General features: G+C 37.3%; 1 protein-coding gene across 5 annotated transcripts in view; it reads left to right on the top strand.

The window, feature by feature from the left end:
• The window catches only part of LOC150108301 (sodium- and chloride-dependent GABA transporter 1-like), a 213,845-nt gene that overhangs the window by 76,338 nt on the left and 117,154 nt on the right, over positions 1 to 20,353 (top strand). For 2 of the 5 annotated variants that reach the window (XM_090390689.1, XM_090390688.1), the window contains exons 2-3: positions 7,534 to 7,589; positions 16,419 to 16,550. Coding sequence is in view for 1 of the 5 variants with exons in the window: in XM_090390687.1 (XP_090246813.1) it covers positions 16,419 to 16,550 (132 nt within the window). In the remaining 4 variants the exon portion in view is untranslated. Of the gene's footprint in view, positions 1 to 3,312; positions 3,376 to 7,533; positions 7,590 to 16,418; positions 16,551 to 20,353 lie in introns of those variants that run through there. The other 3 variants (XM_090390687.1, XM_090390691.1, XM_090390690.1) reach the window with 2 other exon arrangements.

Raw genomic sequence — 20,353 nt, 5'->3', positions numbered from 1 at the left:
CCCTTGATAAGTCTAGGGACTCCTTGGAGCTGCCTGTAATAATAATAAACATAAACCTGGTCATTGGCTCCTTAAGTGCCTTAGCTTAGCACATTCTCTTAATACACAATCTCATCCTGTCCTATTACTCTGTTGATATCTAGAGTATACTTAGTATTGTAAATACAGCCATTCATTCATTCACTTGCAGTTCTTTAACCCATTTCCTCTCTCTAGGAATAAAACCTGTTACACCAGAAAGAAATCTATTGATAAAATGATCGTTAACAGTTCTACTATGTCATTTGCACAGTCGCCTTTCAATTCATCATGTGTCTTTCTTCTTCAACCATTCTTCCTCTTACAGGCCTCATAACAAAAAAGAATACTCTGTGATTTTCCTTGGCCCATTTTGCTAGTTGATTTGTATCAGTTTTATAGAATTTCCTCTTCCTTACTGTATTTGTGAACCTCCTAGTTTGAACCTCATACTCTTCTTCTGACTAATTTCACTTCTTTTTTTTTTTTTCATATCTCCCCCTTCTTCATTTGTAGTCCTGTTTTATTCCCTTATCCCTCCAAACCTATTTATTTTTTCACTTCCAGGTGTATACCATTTGTCACTTCCATTATCACTCCATTAGGTCTTGGGGTAATAATAATAATATTAATTTCCAAGTATCATTATCTCTTTACTTTCAAGTTCTTGATGTACTACTTCCTAAATATATCATTTGCCCGATAGATTCACATTATTATTATTATTATTATTATTACCCCAAGACCTCATGTAGTCAAAGCCTCATCTTTTTATCACAGATACATCTCATCATGCCGTGTCTTAAACACACTCAAACTCCTTGCAGACACCACACTCTCAGGCAGGGCATTCCAATCATTCACAACTCTGCACGAAAAAAACCTGCCTCTCACTCCCCTACTCGCACCCTCTTTATACTGTTTCCAGGGATGACCTCTGGTTCTCCCCTGATCTCCTAGGCTATTTCCTAGGCCATACTTCGAAAGAAATACCAAGTTCACAGACCTGTCACTAGCTTGGTCATTCATCTCTGGATTCTCTCTACCACCTCTTGATCTCCAAGAAGCCCAGTTCTTTGGAACTTCCACATGCCTACTCTCTTCAGCTTTGCATAAAGATTATATCTGTTCACAATTCCTCTAATGTTGTGACCAAACCCAAAACTATTGTTCCTTGTGCTTCTGCTCTCACATGCTACTTGAGATGTGTTCTTGTGAATGCCTATAAAGCAATTTTTTTATGCAATGTGAATTCCTCTTTCCACTCTGTGTTGCCATACTCAAAATTTGCCATAATAATTATTTACTATCAGTTATCATGTAAAAATTTTGTGGTCATCATCCTTTTGGCTCTCTGGCCAACACTACTACTAAAAATTCTTTATTATCCACCCCTCTTTGTACACTCCAAGCTACTGTGATCATTTTCCTGCTGGTTTAATCCTTTATCCAAGTGTAAGCAAACAAAGTTTGTGCTGGAAGTATTTTCCGGATTGTGGCAACTCATGGTAAACGTGGTATGACTTCACATCAGTTGCCTTAGTATCCCATAATGCAAAGCACATCTCCTTGTGGACATATATAATGCTATGCATTAAGGGGAGGATCATTACCCAGACCAGTTTCAACCTTTATTGAGGTCTCATCAATGGGAGCCAGACCCAGAGGTGATACCAAGATGGAAGTAATGCAGAAGTCATATTTTCATATAGGAGTTGCCAAAAGGTGTCACACCTTATTATTATAATACTCTGGATTACTTCAACCTTGGTATCACCTCTGGGTCTGGCTCCCACTGATGAGACCTCAATAAAGGTCAAAACTGGTCTGGGTAGTGACCCTTCCCGTAATGCATAGCATTACACATGTCCGCAAGGAGATGTGCTTTGCATTATGGGATACTAAGGCAAGTGATGTGAAGTCATACCACCTTTACCACGAATTGGTGCCTCAAAATACTTCAGGCACAAACTTTGTTTGCTTACACTTGGATAAAGGATTAAACTAAGTGGAAAAACTTTCAACAGCTATCTATCTCTAATCTAGAGTATTGTAACAATAAGGTGTGACACCTTTTGACAACTTGTATATGAAAATATGACTTCTGCATTACTTCAACCTTGGTATCACCTCTGGATCTGGCTCCCACTGATGAGACCTCAATAAAGGTCAAAACCGGTCTGGATAGTGACCTCTTCTCTTAATGCATAGCATTATACATGTCTAAGGAGATGTGCTTTGCATTATGGGATGCTAAAGCAAGCGATGTGAAGTCATACCATCTTTACCACGAGTTGTCCTAGTCCTGATAATACTTCAGATGCAAACTTTCTTTGCTTGCACTTGGATAAAGGATTAAACCAAGTATATAATTTTTTGGTATCTTTAATTTATAGTATAACCAAGTGAAAAAAAACTTTCAACAATTTTCCTGCTGGTTCTTCATTCTGAGTGAGCACAATGTGTTTGAAGTTATAAGTAAGAATCCCACTCTGTTTTCCTCTCTGTCCTCTCCTCCAAAATATGATGCCTATACCCTTCAGCCTCTCTCAGGATATCATCTTCTGTTAACCATGTTTCACTAACTTAGCAATCTTTGGACAAAACAGTTTCACAGGTCCTTTGCAGAGTAGTAATATCATGATATTTTAGTTCCTTTATCCAGCTCAATTGGCACTTTATTTCAGAATGAGTAGATTACCAAGGCAAGACCTCACCATTACATCAGTTTATCATCTCAGAATATCATATCCCTCTTCATCCATTTTTGACTTCTGAGCCTAATCAACTTCTTCAAGAAACTTAATTACTATATAACTCTAGAAATTCTAATTGTCCTATAATTTTCTATCTCAATTTGATACCATCCTTATTCAACAAGACTATTTTATCTTCTCACTTTTGTGAGACTCTGTCATTGTTAAGATCCAAATTAAGCAAACAAGATAAGGGACTTCCTAGATGATTCATTGACTCCATGGGGTCTTAGGGTGGTGATAATAATAATAAAAGGCAATTCATTTCTCTCACATTTTTCTTAACACATTGCATAATTCACCATTATAGCACTTATCAGAAAGTTTGACTGAAAGTAAAGTCATGTCATTTGTGCAAGTTTGTTGGTAAATATTATTTTTAAATAAATGTCAATAAAAATTGTTATTATTATTATTAAATTATTATTATTATTTTTGCATTATGATCACATAGCAGGACCTTGCATCAAGTCAGAGGCAAAATGGAACAACTGCCCTGTCACTACTCTTCAACTTATTACATAGTATTACTCACTATAAGGTGTAAAATGACTTGCTTGCTCTTGTGATATTGGCTAGCATGCGTTTTTGGTTGTATTCAGTATCCTTATGTTTTATATTCACATTAAATTAGTGTTTATGTTGATCTCTTAATAACAGAATACAGTGAAATCTTAAGTCATCCGAAAATTATTTATGCATTTTTCAAAACGTAAATAGTTTTTCAGAAAAATGACCATGCTATTTTTATAATTCTTACAAATGTAATAAATTATTTATTAAATTTATTTAATATTTTCATACTTCCATGGAGGTTGAAATTCATTGTACATTTAGCAAGTTTTTTATCTTGGGTATACTATGTTAAAGATACCAAGCAATTTTATAAGCTAGGTTTTAATCCTTTTTCCCATGTAAGCAAACAGACAAGTTTTTTGGCATTTTTTGGGTCTGGCTCTCACTGATGAGACCTCAATAAAGGTCAAAACCGGTCTGGGTAGTGGCCCTTGCCTTTAATGCATAGCATCATACATCTCCGCAAGGGGATGTGCTTTGCATTAGGGGAAAATACTAAGGAAAGTGATCGGAGCTTACTCCACCTTTACCATGAGTTGCCTGAGACTTGAACTATGTTCAGGGGCAAACTTGACTTACTTGTCTGTTTGCTTACTTGGGAAAAAGGATTAAAACCTAGCTTATAAAATTGCTTGGTATCTTTAACATAGTATATACCCAAGATAAAAAACTTTCTACATTTTACTCTCATTCTGAGATTTTTATTTAATAAGGTCAAAGCACCTTGTGGTAACTTGTTTAGGTTAAATTTGTAAGCTCTACATTACTTCAACCTTGGCATTTTTTAGGTCTGGCTCCCACTGATGAGACCTCAATAAAGGTCGAAACCGGTCTGGGTAGTGGCCCTTGCCTTTAATGCATTGCATCATACATCTCCGCAAGGGGATGTGCTTTGCATTAGGAGAAAATACTAAGGAAAGTGATCGGAGCTTACTCCACCTTTACCACAAGTTGCCTCAGACTTGAACTATATTCAGGTGCAAACTTGACTTACTTGTCTGTTTGCTTACTTGGGAAAAAGGATTAAAATCTAGCTTATAGAATTTAATACATTATTTTAATATACATATCAATATTATGAACATTTGGGAGTGAGTAAGATATAGCTGTAGTGGCTTAATTTTTCTTTCATGTGTAATATCATAGATAAAGTAAAGAGTTTCATATTTTGGTAATTAGATGAGATTAGTGGATGGGTGAGAAAATATCCTTTTCAGTTTCATTTTGGTTTCATATAAATATATTTGGATGACTTATACTGTATTCGATGAATAAGCAGTCCATTAATAACTTCATTTATTTGTGCATAAAAAGTGTTTTTTACTGCTTTATATTCATAGACATCTTGTAAAAATTCTGACGTGTAGTTCAATATCCTAATGCAATTTTGATGTGTTTAAAATGACCAAAACTATAATGTTGTTATGTTCACAGTGATTCCCATGACGTATTTCAAAGAAAGTCCTTGAGGATTAAACTGATAAGTTGCGTGATATGAAATATATTTGCAAACTCTGGCATGAGGAAATTGACCTCTCTTTCTCCTTGACCTGTCCATAGATTCCCATGTTTAGACTGCAGGCTTTGAATAAACAATGTGATATAATCTGACAAACATATTTCAACAGTTATTGTTTTAAAAATTATTAATTTTTAAAATTTTTATATTTCTATATTTTATTTTATATTTCTGCATTTTGAATAATGCCCTAGATGAATGCAAATATTTATTTTAGAAGTAAACAGATTGTGAATGGGCTCTTTTCATATGCCCATTAATTAGTAAATTTCAGTAATTTTGGCTATAATTATCTGAGAAGGATAAACAGTTTTTAGCTTGTAGAGAAACTTGATAGAAATAGAGTGTTGTGGAGTATTTGCAAATTACAAGACCTACATTTCTTCAAATAAGTCACAGAGCTTGAAAAGAGAGCTTAATATAATAAAGTAGATTTTGAAGTGAGGATTTATTTCATTTGATTCTGATAAGTGTGTGTGTTGTGCATTTTTAGAGTATTCGTCTGTGCTTGCTTTTTTAAGTTTACAAATCTGTTTAGACTTGTGAAACTTAACTTATGCATTACATGGACAAGTAAACTAATATAATAAACTTATATATTAGTTATCAACTTGAAGAATTTCCATTCTCTATTTGCAAAAAAAAAAAATGTTGAATGATCGTTTGAGAACCAAGATTTGATTTGGAATCATTGTACAACCCTTTTTCTTTGTTTCCTTTTGTTGGTCAAAGTCATCTAGGGTTGCTAAATGAAGTGTTCACCAAACATTTCAAATGAATTTAAAGAAGAATACTTTATACTAGATAATTCTATTTCTATGGAAGTTTTTTCGCTTGGCTATGCTGCTAATTATATATTGGGTTTTATTATTATTATTTGACACCTCCAGGGAGTCCAAAGACTCATCAAGGGAGGGCACCTGCTTTATCCTTTATCTAAGTGTAAGCAAACAAAGTTTGCACCTGAAGTACTTTCAGGACTGCGGCAACTCGTGGTAAAGGTGGTATAAGTTCTCATCACTTGCCTTAGTATCTCCCATAATGCAAAGCGCATCGCCTTGCGGACATGTATAATGCTATGCATTAAGGGAAGGGCCACTATTCAGACCATTTCGACCTTTATTGAGGTCTCTTCAGTGGGAGCCAGACCCAGAAGTGGTCATACTAAGGTAGAAGTAATGGAGAAGTCATATTTACCTATATGAGTTGCCAAAAGGTGTCACGCCCTATTATTAAAATGGAAGTTTCCATAAACTTATCTCTTATCCAGAGAATTTCAATAATAGGGTGTGACACCCTTTGGCAACCCGTGACTTTTCCATTACTTCTACCTTAGCACGACCACCTCTGGGTCTTGCTCCCACTGAGGAGACCTCAATAAAGGTCGAAACAGTTGGAAGCTTGGGTGATGAATGGCAATGCTGTAGCCCATGAAGTTTTAACTGAGGCTTGGCCATTGCTGTCATCCAAGTCCTGGTGGTGGTGGTGGGGGGGATAATGAATGGCAATGCTGTAGCCCATGAAGTTAACTGAGGCACGGCTGTTGCTGTTACCCCCCCAGATTAAATATGAGCAGCTCTGCTTGGTGGTGGGGTGAACCTGTCACGGGATAGAGCCAATGCTGAGAGTTCTTCTCAGTGGCAGGGTGAGCCTGTTACTGAAGGGAACAATGCTGAGTTTTTGATCCTGCTGGTCACTCATTGTTGGGTGATCCGAGGGATCTCACGAGTTTTTGGAGAGGTAACCCCCGCACTTAAACATAAAACCGGTCTGAGTAGTGGCCCTTCCCTTAATGCATAGCATTATACATGTCCCCAAGGAGATGTGCTTTGCATTATGGGAGATACTAAGGCAAGTGATGAGAACTTATACCACCTTTACCATGAGTTGTCTCAGTCCTGAAAGTACTTCAGGTGCAAACTTTGTTTTGCGCCTGAAGTACTTGGATAAAGGATAAAACCCAATATATAATTAGAAATTCTATTTCATTTTCTTAACTACACATTGCCTTCAAGTTTGAATGAAATGTGGAATATTTCCATTTTACCAGCATGAATTTCATAAAGTAAATTGTTTACCAAAGAAAAGAAATCAATCTTTGCCCTTCTGATTTAACACTTCATAACTGCTAATTTTCAAATTGCATTTGTATTAGCTTGCCAATCTGTATTAAAAAAAGATTACAGATACATTCACAATAATGTTATACAGAATGAAACCCTCCAAAAAATGGATCTTAAATACTTTCATTTCAAATATATTCCCTTCTCTTTTTTAACCATCCAGTTTATATAAAACACGAATTTGCAGTTATCTTAATGCATTTCATTTTTAATTCAAGATCTGAATAACTATGCATCTAATATTGAATCTCCTTAGGATCTTTTTTTTTAATGGAAAAAAACATGGAATTTGAATGCTATATATATTGGTATGAAGTAAAATTTCCATACAGTTTATTATAATCATACCAATGGTAAAATAGTTATACCACATCCAGAAGCATTTTATTTCTCTTAAAATGGATCAAAAGTAGCTAACTAACTGTTCTTTTAGAAAAAAGGGTTTATATACAAATGCTTCAAAGTATATATTTAAAGTTTAAGATAAGGTGTAATTATTTTTATTATGTCCCAACAGATTGAATGCCTAAATTTTTTCCAGATATGGGTACTGTACAAATATACTGATTGTCTTCTAACCTTTGTAATACACATAAGGTAGGAAATATCAATTCATTAAACGTCTAGTCTTTTATACTGTTATATCATACTTCAGAGTATCATATTTATTTAAATCCTCATCACATAATGCCTGGAAGAGAAACTGTCATAATGATAAAAGATTGGTGATGATTTTTGGTAAAAATGATAGTAATTTACTGGGGAGTTCAACAGTAATATGTTAATTTGTAAATATGCACCAGTAATATGTAGACATCAGAGCATCTTTTTCCATATACAGAATTTGTATATAGGTTTGCATTTCAGGAGTAGGCAAGAACCAGAATTCTGGTAAATGTGGCTACAAAACTGTGGAACATTTTGTTTGTTATGAAGACTCTGATTTAGTAATTTACTTATCTTCTATATGGAATATATTGTAAAGGATACTTTTTTTTATTATTTTTCTTTTAAATGATACACATCAACACTCAACTAAACCATTATTTATTAGACTTCCAATACTTTGGTGTGAAGTTTCATGTCTCCCACTGGAATTATAATGATAAAAATGGCACAATATGAGGAAATGATGTATTGCTGATAATACATCATTCCCTCACTGATCCTAGGAAATATTTAATCAGTGAGTGGAACTTCTTTATGGGGAATGAATATGCTGGCATTATTATTATTATTAATAATGCAAAGTTGGGCATATGCTGGCATCAGCACTTTTTATTGTTGTACTGTGCACATCCATAATGCAAACTTTGGAAATGCCAGAGCATAACAGGACATCATAAATAGCAACTGACATGGTTTATGGCAACTCACTATGTGCATCACTGTATTAAAATGAATAAAGTGAATTGTTGCAGTTCAAAGCACATGGTAATGCAGATTGGCCTATAACTTGAAGCTTCAGTCTTATCACTGCTTTAAATAGAACACTTTTATCCTCTTTCCACTCCTTTGGGTTGGGGGGGGGGGGGGGTGGGGGGGGGGGGGGGTGGGGGGGGGGGGGGGTGGGGGGGGGGGGGGGTGGGGGGGGGGGGGGGTGGGGGGGGGGGGGGGTGGGGGGGGGGGGGGGTGGGGGGGGGGGGGGGTGGGGGGGGGGGGGGGTGGGGGGGGGGGGGGGTGGGGGGGGGGGGGGGTGGGGGGGGGGGGGGGTGGGGGGGGGGGGGGGTGGGGGGGGGGGGGGGTGGGGGGGGGGGGGGGTGGGGGGGGGGGGGGGTGGGGGGGGGGGGGGGTGGGGGGGGGGGGGGGTGGGGGGGGGGGGGGGTGGGGGGGGGGGGGGGTGGGGGGGGGGGGGGGTGGGGGGGGGGGGGGGTGGGGGGGGGGGGGGGTGGGGGGGGGGGGGGGTGGGGGGGGGGGGGGGTGGGGGGGGGGGGGGGTGGGGGGGGGGGGGGGTGGGGGGGGGGGGGGGTGGGGGGGGGGGGGGGTGGGGGGGGGGGGGGGTGGGGGGGGGGGGGGGTGGGGGCCCTAAACACTGAACTAAATCACATCCTCAACACTTTCTCAGCCAATGGCTACCCCCCCCCCCAAAATCCAAAAAATATTAAAACCTACAAACCACAGCCCCCCCCCCCCCCCCCACAACAAGGATTACTCTAAATCCATCACCATTCCCTGCATCCGAGGCACCTCGGAAAAAATTACCAAAATCTTAAAAAAAACATGACCTGACCTCCTGTTACATGCCTTACAGAAAATTGGCATCCTTTATCTGCTCCACCAAAGATCAACCACTTCCCCTAGACCTACCTGGTATATACCAGGTCCCTTGCAGTTGTAAACGGTAAACTGTCTTACTTTTGGCCAAACAGGCAGGACAGCGAATATCAGAATTTCTGAACACAAGGACTACATCCGTTTTCACAAGTACAGCCATTCTGGTCTTTCAGACCATGCTCTGGATACACGCAACAGAATACGGTGGAAGAAAGCTACAGTAATACACTGTAGCAAATACAAATTCGAAAGACTATTTATGGAATCAGCCTCAGTCCTAAAAAACTCTCCAAACCTCAACAAATTTGATTGTATGCGACTGCCCCAAATTTGGGAGGTTTACATCAGCAGACCCTCAGCCCAACGGCCAAGAACACCTACTTAGCCCGCTAGAGGGCACCATCAGGACTTTTAGGAGAACAATAGCTTCATCTCTTCATTCTCAGTTACTGTGTTGTATTGCCTATGTGCATGTGCCTTTTTTTGTAAGTTCCTTTTGAAAATGGCAACGTGACGTTGCCGAAATATCGGAAATATTTATTGAAGTGCAATTTAATTTATATTCGTATCTATGTTGTTCAGTTCCTTAAGTGATTTATTAATGCATAACCAACGTATAAGCCTGTCTACGAAAATGAAATTGTTCAGCAAGTATTTTGTAGTGTATTTCATGTGTGGGTGGGGGTGGGAGTACATCAGGTTGAATAAAAGAAGGAAGGAAAAACAGAAGACTGTGACAGTTCAGGAATGTGAAGTGCTCAGGATTTTAGCCAAGCTTGATGTTAATATGGTAATGGGACTGGATGGGATATATCACTACGTTTATTAAGAAAATGTGCTAAAGAGCTGGTAGTGCTCTTGACTTGATTGTTCAACAAGAGTGCAAAAATAGGACCAATCCCACAAGAGTGGAAAGAAGGAAAAACAGTATCACTGCACAAGGAAAAATCCAAGTCATTGGTATTCATCTAACCAATGTGGCAGTGAAAGTGTTAAAAAATGTTGGTTTGAGAAAAAAACAGAAGGGAAGCAAAGGTTTGTTAAGGGGAGGTCTTGCTTCAGTTACTTAGTTAGATTTTATAATAGGGTGACTAGTGTATTGGATAGAGGAGATGATTTTTTACAGGCTGGGAAACTATTGATGTGATATGTTTATGTCATGAGATGCTACAGATAAATATTCATCCAGAGAGAGATCTGATCTCATCTGATGATTTGTAGATTACTGAAGGTAAGGTAAGGGTAGCTTAGATCCCTTTTGTGGGAGAAAAGATGAGACTAAGTTTTGGTGGCACTGAAGGTGACCAGGTTGCACTCATCCTGAAGGATGGGATGTCATTGAAAGATGGGATGGTATGCAATCAGTGTTTTAGGCACTGATTGAAGATGATCTTGAGGCTTGGGATGTCTAACCACTGCATGGTTTTTCAAATGAGTAGGTTGAATGGGGGTATACTATCATTTTCAAAGTGACGGATATGATTAGTGGTGATTGAGAATAGATCATTTATGTAGAGGCAAAAGAGGGTATGTAGAGCAGAGCCCTTAGGCATTCCTGCATTGTCTGCAAAGCTTGAAGAGAGAGAGAGAGAGAGAAAGAGAGAGGTATCCACCATGACACAGTGGATGACCAGAGAAAAAGCTAGTTACCCAATTACAGAGGATAGCAAGTAGGCTTACGGATGGCAGTTTGTTTGGCAGGGCTTTAATGCATGATGCAATCAGTGCTCTGGAAATTATTATTATTATTATTATTCAGGCCTCCAAGGAGTCAAAAGACTCATCGAGGGAGGTCCTTTCTAAGATATAAAGTCTGTCAAGACTCATCGAGGGGAGGTCCCCCCCTGAGAAACACAAAGTTTATTATACCACTCTTTAAACTCACTGACCGTTCTCGCTCCCACCACTTCATCAGGCAATGCATTCCACGGCTCAACCACCCTCCACACAAAGAAACCACTCCTTACCCTCTTGCTCACAGTTTCCTTTCGTAACTTCCAGGGATGGCCTCTTGTCATCACTCCTTCCCGCTGATCAACCAAGCGAAAGAACTCATCATGAGAGACAGCACGCTTCTCTGAATCTTTCTGTTGCACACATCTTGTGGTGAGTGATGCTAAGAGGTCAGTCATAGATCTTGATTGGTGGATTCCATACTGGTTACTGATTAACTGGTGGGATCTCTAGATAGTGGAGGAGTTTGTTGCAAACTTTCTCCATTATTTTGGAGAGAATTGAGGTGATGGCAATTGGTTTTGTAGTTTAATGGTAGACTTTTATCTCTTTTTTGGAACAGACTGGATATATACTTGCTTTGACACTTTAGCATCTCGCCTCCATGGAGTTAGACTCATCGTGGGAGATACACATTATCACACACAAAGATCCCATCACAGTTTCCAGGGATTGCCTCTTGTTCTACTCTCCTCTCCCATTCTATGAAAAATTTCTTTCATGTTAACCTGATAACAACACCTGACTAACTTATATATCTCAATAATATCCTCCCTCGCTCCTCCTCCTATTCACAAGGCTTTGCTGTTTACTTTCTTTTAATCTGTGTTCATACTCCACACTTCAAACACACCACTGACCACCTTTTTGAATCTTCTCTGGACACTTTCTAACATATCCTCATCACCATGAAAACCCAGTGACCAAATCATAAGTGCCAGCTAAATACAGAAAATTATAAAGATGAAAGGTGTTAGCTCTGGAGCACAAAGTTTGAGTACATTTGGGAAGATACTGTTGGAATCAGAAAAATTTTTAGTGACCAAGTTGTCTGCTATGCTGTTATTTTCTTGCCACAGAACCACAGATGCTCAGTTTTTGGTATGATAGAAAGCAATTTGCCTTAGTCATCTATACAGGAGTTGGAGGAAAAGAGTGTTGCCAAGAGGTCAGCTTTATCTTTAGGTGCTGTATCAGTGATGTTAGCTGGGTGAGAGAGAGAGGTGGAAGCACAAGTGAAAAAAAGTTGTTGTGTCTGATAGCCTTTGAAAAAGACCAGAAGACATGACTTCCATTTGGACAGGAGACAATTATCTTCTTTTAGCCTTTATGAAGTCAGATTTAGTTTTGCTGATAATTGTTTTGCATTTATTGCTTGCTTCAGTTTAGTATGAAGCTAGGATTCTTATTACAAGTCACCTGCAGTAAGCTGATTTTTTTTCCTTGAACTGCTTTGGTATATTTAAGTTTAACCAGGGTTTGGAAAGCAATTGAAAAGTTTGTAGCAAGGATAATTTCTGTGACTCGCTGAGTTTTGGTCAGAAAGGAAAGAAAGAGTAGAAGTTTTAAAATTCATCCCACTTGTTACTTTTGTAATGCCAAAGGACATGAGGTTAGAAGTAGCTGGAGGAAGGACATTCTGTGTGAGAGGAGTCTTGCACAAGATTGTGATCTGAGTTACTGAGAGGGGGAGAGGTAACTTGTGTATATGGAAGAACTGGTGAAAAAAGAGATCAAGGGTATTATAAGTGTGGACAGGATTATCTAAAATATAATATTACTCAGACTCCATTCGGTTTTTCTTCAATGCTGTCACCTTCCTACCATATATATTTCATTTGATTTATTTTACTCACTGTGTAGCGAAAATAATTAATTTGTGGGGGTTTTATTATCATTTGACACCTCCAAGGAGTCCAAAGACTCATCGAAGGAGGGCACCTACTCTACAACTCACCATCTCCACCACTCAAATCCACCAACCACAACAAATACAACTACCATCATCATCATCCACCAACATTAGTATTTTCACAGACAATCACAAACATCCATGCCCATGGTGGGATTTGAACCTGTAGCCTTTTGGCTGGAGAGCGGATACACTAACCACTCGGCCATCCAGGACAGCAGGTCAGGAGGTTTTCTTTGGTGTACTCAGTTTTTCATTGTCCAGTCTTGTTCATCATTTCTTTTCATCATCTAATTTGGCTTCCTTACCATGCTGGTCACTCTTTTTTGACAGTCATCCTCTTTATATTTTACTTATAAAATTAAGCTTATGAAATCTTAGGTGGATGAAATAAGAGATCTGGGGGTGATAGTGGATAAGGATCTGAAATTTAGGGGACACATAGCCAAAATTGTGAAGACAACACAAAGGCTTCTGGGAATGATGCGGAGGACACTGACTTGTAGAAGTAGGGAGATTCTTGTTCTGTTGTATAAGGCTTTGATTAGGCCACACATGGACTGTTGTGCCCAGATTTGGTCACCTGGTTTTTCAAAAGGATGAAGAGATATTGGAAAGGGTCCAAAGGCGACTGACTAAGGTAGTTTCTAACCCCTGGTTAGAAACTACCTGGAATGTCGAGTATGAGGAAAGATCGAGAAGATGTAATTTGCGGAGTCTGGTGGACAGGAGGAGGAGAGATATGATAGAGACCTACAAGTTAGTAAGGGGTTGTTATAGGATCATTGCTGGAGAAGTTCTACAGAAAATAGTGAGAGATTGGGGGAGAACCAGAGGTCATCCCTGAAAACTGTATAAAGAGGGTGTAAGTAGGGGAGTGAGAAGCAGGTTTTTTTCGTGCAGAGTTGTAAATGGTTGGAATGCCTTGCCTGAGAGTGTGGTGTCTGCAAGGAGTTTGAGTGTGTTTAAGACACGGTATGATGAGCTGTGTGTGTGTAATAAAAGGACCTCCCAGATGAGTCTTTGACTCCATGAGGTCTTGTTGTAATAATAATAATAAATAATAATAAAATCTTTCATGAGTGTACTCAGCAAGATATATTATTGATAAAGTTCTATCATAATTGGCAAAAATAAAATTGGTGCAAAGCTAAAACGAATAATACTTCCCAAGAGCAAGATTATATTATCTATACTACTTTTCATCTTTTTATACTACTAATGAAAAACATCAACTGATTTGGGAACTGACAAGATTGCTGTATATATGAAATTTAATAGCTAAAATATTAATCACAAGTTTAAAGAAGTTGTTGAAATAATGTGACATCATAGTGTAATAAAAATCAAGGCTTTATCCTAAACCAACTATGGTTTCGGTTGCTACATAAAATATCTTTATTCCTGAAGTATACCATGGTTATAAAAAACCAGAAGAATCACTAAAAAAATTTTTCCTTCTTGGTTTATTGTGGTCACCAAAATTATTGCAGTAGATAATACAAACCACCGAAGCTTGTTGTCAGTAAAGTGATATTATATTTTGTTTTTATGCCTAAGTATTGTCAAGTATGACCAATATAAGTAAACTTAATCAGCATATTTTTGCTGACTTTTATGGAAAATCATAAACTATGATGTTTGTAAGCTTGCTTGTTGGTGTTTCACTGTCAAAAAAAAAAAGAAAAAATCTCCAAAAAGCAGAAAAAAATTAATCTTATGTTGAATAATCATATATTAAATTACCTTTTAAAATGACTGTATTAAAGATCTTTAAAATTATAAAAATTATACTTTGTGCACATCCAAATTTCTATTGATATTTTTAAAAAAATCTTGATTTTTTTATTTAAAATTTTTAAAATGATTGTGATTTGTTAATTTTTGCAGAATGGTGATGAGTGGTTTAAATAAATATGGTACTTTTAGTTAGTAGAAAATCTGCTTTAGTTAAACTCATTTCAGTTTGTGTATGTGCATGCATGTGTTGTATACAATAGATCTCTGTGAAGCTGCATTAATTATTTCAGGATGCACATTTGACTGATGATTTCCAGATTAATAAACCTAAAGCTAACTAATAAATTTTATTTCAAATTCATATTCAAAATTTTTTAAATCTCTTGCTGTAATAATAGAATTCAAAAACATTTAAAACACAAATATATGATCATGCTTTTCAATGTAAAGCTGTGTTACTTATCAGTTTAAATTGAATCTACTGTATACATGTGCATAAAGATACAATGGCATGCATTATTTTAAGATATTTGAGGAATAAATATATTAAGATATTTTAAAGTGTATATATATATATATATATATATATATATATATATATGTTTTTTTATTATAAATGAATGTATAAGTTCTTTTGTGAACATAAATATGTTTTTAATTGATGCCTGCTTAGAAATTTTTTGAAAAACTCAAAATTGGCAAAGTTAAGGTACATTTTAAAATAAAAGGGGAAATAATATATATATATAATTTTAGGATGTGACTCTTTTTCATTGTGCCCTAGTATTCGTTTTGTTCTCTAATAGTGCTTTGAAGTGAAGCCAGAAGTAAACAGATTCCAACTTTGTGTCATTGTTATTAGGTTATTGTAGAAACAGTTTTGTTTATTATTGGATTGACTTCAAAGCATAAATTGTAAACCAAAATTATGTTCAAGTCAACTTTATTAGATTCTTAAATATTTGCTGATTTTCTTTCTTTTAAGTAAACTATTTCAATTATACTTTATAACACTTTTTTTAAAATTCTAGTTTTCTTTATTTCTTCTCTTTTTTTTTTAAATACTGTTTCCTGTCAATAAAAATAAAATAAAATGGATTGAATTGTCTCCATTTTTATTACTCCATGTTTCAACTAACTTTCCTTATCAGCAGTGCACTGTCTGTTGCATATTAAACACAAGTACTAATATAAAAATTACAACAGCAACAAAAAAAAAAAAAATTGTAGCAGGGTGTACAAATATCAGATGAAAAAAGCTGATGAACCAATGAAAATGTCATGTGAATACAAATATATAAATGCATATAAATATGTGAATATAAATGCATTTGTTTTTGTATTTCTTACTTTCTATTTATTATATTTTCATTTATAAATAACAGATAATAAATCACAGTAAATCATTAATATTTACATGTATGACTTTTAATTTTTTTTCTCCATTGTATTTACTTTTAAATGTTAAAAATGACCAGTATAAGTTTACTTATGAAGTTCAAAGTAAATAAGTAATTCCTGCATGGTTCGCAAGTAAAGATATCACAGCCTTTTTATGGCTTATCAGAAACTTGCTTTTATTAACATAAAATGATGAGCTAGTTAAAAAAAGAAAAAAAAAACAGCATCATGCAACAAGCATGACCTGTAATATAACATATGTAATTTGAACTTCTAAAAAAATATATATGAGTCTTCACTTTATTATATGCATGCTTGTTTCTAGAAGTCAAAATATTTCATTTAATGCTTATATAATCCTCTAGGTGCATTTCTGTTTCCATACTTAGTATGTTTGGTGCTTTGTTCAATTCCTGCCTTTGTATTAGAAGTTGCCCTTGGCCAGTACCTCAATCTTGGTGGAATAGGAGTATGGAAACTTGTCCCTATTTTCAAAGGTAAGGGCACTATAAAATTAATCGTGCATATTATTGATATTTATCAGGTGTTGCCACAGAATTTCATACCTTATTGTGGGTGGCACACACGCACACACTAACAGTTATTCACACATGGTTTTGTTAAAGGTAGATCCTGCCTTAGCAATCTATTAACTTTTTCTAATAGAATGACATCGGAGTTGGACAAAGGAACTGGCTACACAGTGGTACTTCTGGATTTTGCTGAGGGTTTTGACAGGATACCCCATGGAACACTGTTACATAAATTGGAACAGATGGGAATGGATACTAAATTGGTGATATGGATAGGAGAATGGCTCAGTCAGAGATAGCAGAAGGTGGTCATGTTGGAGGCTTAATGGATTTTTTTTTTTTTTTTTACAACACTCAAAAAGAATTAAAATAGAATTTAATACTTCCTATATTTCGTCCTAGTCACTAGGACATCTACGGGGATTACAAAAACAATTAATGTAACATATGCACAAATAACAAACAATACTAAGCCCAACCACGTGGGTGACACTAAAGTCCTATCTAGGTAGAGCACCCTTTAAGGGCAGTAGTAGGTGGCCTGGAATGTAAGGTGGGAACTCTGGTGATGAGTGTTTCTCAAATCTTTGGAAGCTTAATGCAACCATATTTATTGAGATTTGGTTGGTTTTTGAGAGCTGCTGCTGCTGCTTCTAAGAAAAGTCTCTCTTTCTTGAATTTGCTGTGGTGGAGCATGGTGGTTTTCTTCCAAAGAAAATCATCCTTCCGTAGTAGGCTTGATTGCATGAGCAGGGTACTTGGTAGACTCCTGGATGTGATAAAGGAGGAATGCTGTCCTTGGGTGAGCGGATGAGGGTGGCTAATTTGCTACATGGTCTGAATGTAGTGCGTAGTTTATGTTTAATGAGAATTCTTGAGATCTTTTCGGATGTGCCTTTAATGTAAGGGATGGTGACTGTTTTGTTGTAGTTCTCTGTGGTGGATGGTGGGAGGGGTTTCTTAGGAGTGTTTAGTATTTTGTTTATTTTTTGTGGATTGTAGCCGTTGGCCAAGAAGGTGTGGCGTAAGTGAGTCAGTTCAGCAGTAAGAGCCTTGTCATTTGAACAGATTGCTCTCGCTCTATGGGTTAGCGTTTTTAAAATGCCATATTGTTGAGAAGGATGATGGTGTGATTGTTTGTGTAAGTATCTGCCTGTATGTGTGGGTTTTCTGAAAACTGAAAATGAAAACATTCCTAGCACATTTAAATAGCCAACACCCAAAAATCCACTTTACTATGGAACCGGAAGCCAACAACTGTCTGCCCTTCCTGGATACACTCATTACACGTCTCCCAGATGGTTCCTTATCATTTTCAGTTTTCAGAAAACCCACACATACAGGCAGATACTTACACAAACAATCACACCATCATCCTTCTCAACAATATGGCATTTTAAAAACGCTAACCCATAGAGCGAGAGCAATCTGTTCAAATGACAAGGCTCTTACTGCTGAACTGACTCACTTACGCCACACCTTCTTGGCCAACGGCTACAATCCACAAAAAATAAACAAAATACTAAACACTCCTAAGAAACCCCTCCCACCATCCACCACAGAGAACTACAACAAAACAGTCACCATCCCTTACATTAAAGGCACATCCGAAAAGATCTCAAGAATTCTCATTAAACATAAACTACGCACTACATTCAGACCATGTAGCAAATTAGCCACCCTCATCCGCTCACCCAAGGACAGCATTCCTCCTTTATCACATCCAGGAGTCTACCAAGTACCCTGCTCATGCAATCAAGCCTACTACGGTCAAACAGGAAGAACTGTGAATATCCGCATCAGCGAACATAAACGATACGTCCGGAAATATCATTATGGGAAGTCGGGCCTAGCAGACCATGCTCTGGATACCCCTGCACACAGGATCAACTGGAAAAACACAAAAGTACTACACAGAAACCCATATAAATCAGAGAGATTGTTCTTAGAGGCGACAGAAGCCCTAAAACACACCCCAAATCTCAACAAATATGGCTGTATTAACTTGCCGAAGATCTGGGAGACAGTCATATTAAGGAAAAACTAACACTTTTCTAGGACTCTAGCAATATATGATAGCGTTTTTTTTTTTTTTTTTTTTTTTTTTTTTTTTTTTTTTTTTCAGATAGAGGGCGCCAAAATCAGGACACTAGTCTTTGTGTTGCTGCTACAATTTTGTTAATGTACACCATGTTGTTTTAGTCTCGCGTATTGTGACAAACAGTGTTTTTGTGCTCTGAAGATGCTGGTTATAATACCAGCGAAATATCAGCATCAAGTTAATAAATTAATTATTTACTTAGTTTCTGTGTTCTATTATACCGTTAAAATAATAAACAACATGTTCGACGAACACATAAGTCTGTCCACACAATATTAAATTCTATTTTAATTCTTTTTGAGTGTTGTAAAAAAAAAAAAAAAAAAAATCCATTAAGCCTCCAACATGATGTCCTCACAGCACTTAAGCCTCTACACACGTATACCAGAAGGTGGTGTATGGAGGAGCTGAGTCCAGGATGAGGCAGGTGACCAGTGGTGTGCCTCAGGGCTCTGTGCTTGGGCCATTGTTGTTTAATTTGTATATAAATGATATAGGAAAGGCTTAAAGGAAGATATTCAGTTGTTTTTGCTGATGATGCAAAGTTGGGTAGCACAATAAAAAATCAAGCTGATGTTGAAAGTTTGCAGGATGATTTAAATAAGCTGGTAGAATGGACAAAAGGTAATGGATGTCAGTTCAATGTGGAAAAGTGTAAAGTTATGCATTTTGAGATAAAAGATTACCAGCCTTGTACTACATTGATGGAACAGTACTCCAAGAGATTGATGAGGCTAGGTAGATGGGGAGATGAAGTTCAGGGGACACATTGCTAAGGTGTCCAAGATTGCACATAGGATTACCAGAGATAAAGAGGTTATTATTCCCCTTTATAAAGCGTTGATACTTCCACATTTGGATTACTGTGCTCAGGTCTGGTCACCTGGATTCCTTGGTGATGTGGAGGCTGTGGAGAGGGGTTCAGAGAAGTGTGACTAAGTTGGTGAGTGATGTAAAAAATGCTCCCTACATTGATAGATTGAGAGCTTGTGGATTGAGAAGGTTGGTTGATAGGCGGAGAAGAAGGGATATGATAGAAACATTTAAATTACTGAAAGGTTTTTATAGGATTGATACAGGGGAAATGTTTCAGTTGTGTGATAGTGATGGAAGAGCAAGAGGTCATTCCTGGAAATTAAAGAAGAGTGTGGTTAACAAGGGTGTGAGAACAAGGTTTTTTGCCTGGAGGGTGGTGAATGAGTGGAATTCATTGCCTTAGTTGTGAGTTCTTTGTCTGTAAATGAATTCAAGAAGAGATATGACAGATATTGTTTTGCTAGTTTGGGTCTCCCACAATGAGTCTACTGACTCCATGGAGATACCCATAATAATAATAATGATAATGCCTGTCATTCATCTCCTTAAAGTCATTCGCTGACATTTCACTCGCAACCACCTCCATCAGTTTACTTATTCACTATTTTCCAAGCAAACAATCTGGTTCTTTCATCCTTACTAATCGAATTTTTGCTAAACTTCTGGGTTTGACCCCCCCCCCCATCATGTATTGAAAAGTTTCCCCTATATTTATTCTATAAAACCATTTTAACAATGTGTATGTTTCTGTAATATCCCATCTGCTCCTACTATCAACCTACATACCTTCAGCCTGTCCCTTAATAGGAAGCATTCCTTAGACCTCATGCTGTTTCTGGATGATCCTCCA

Source organism: Typopeltis vanoorti, chromosome 3 (genome assembly GCF_054136105.1).
Source record: "Typopeltis vanoorti isolate ZY-2024b chromosome 3, IOZ_Tvanoo_1.0, whole genome shotgun sequence".
In the NCBI taxonomy this organism is placed as follows: domain Eukaryota; kingdom Metazoa; phylum Arthropoda; class Arachnida; order Uropygi; family Thelyphonidae; genus Typopeltis; species Typopeltis vanoorti.
This window is presented reverse-complemented; position numbering and strand designations above follow the sequence as displayed.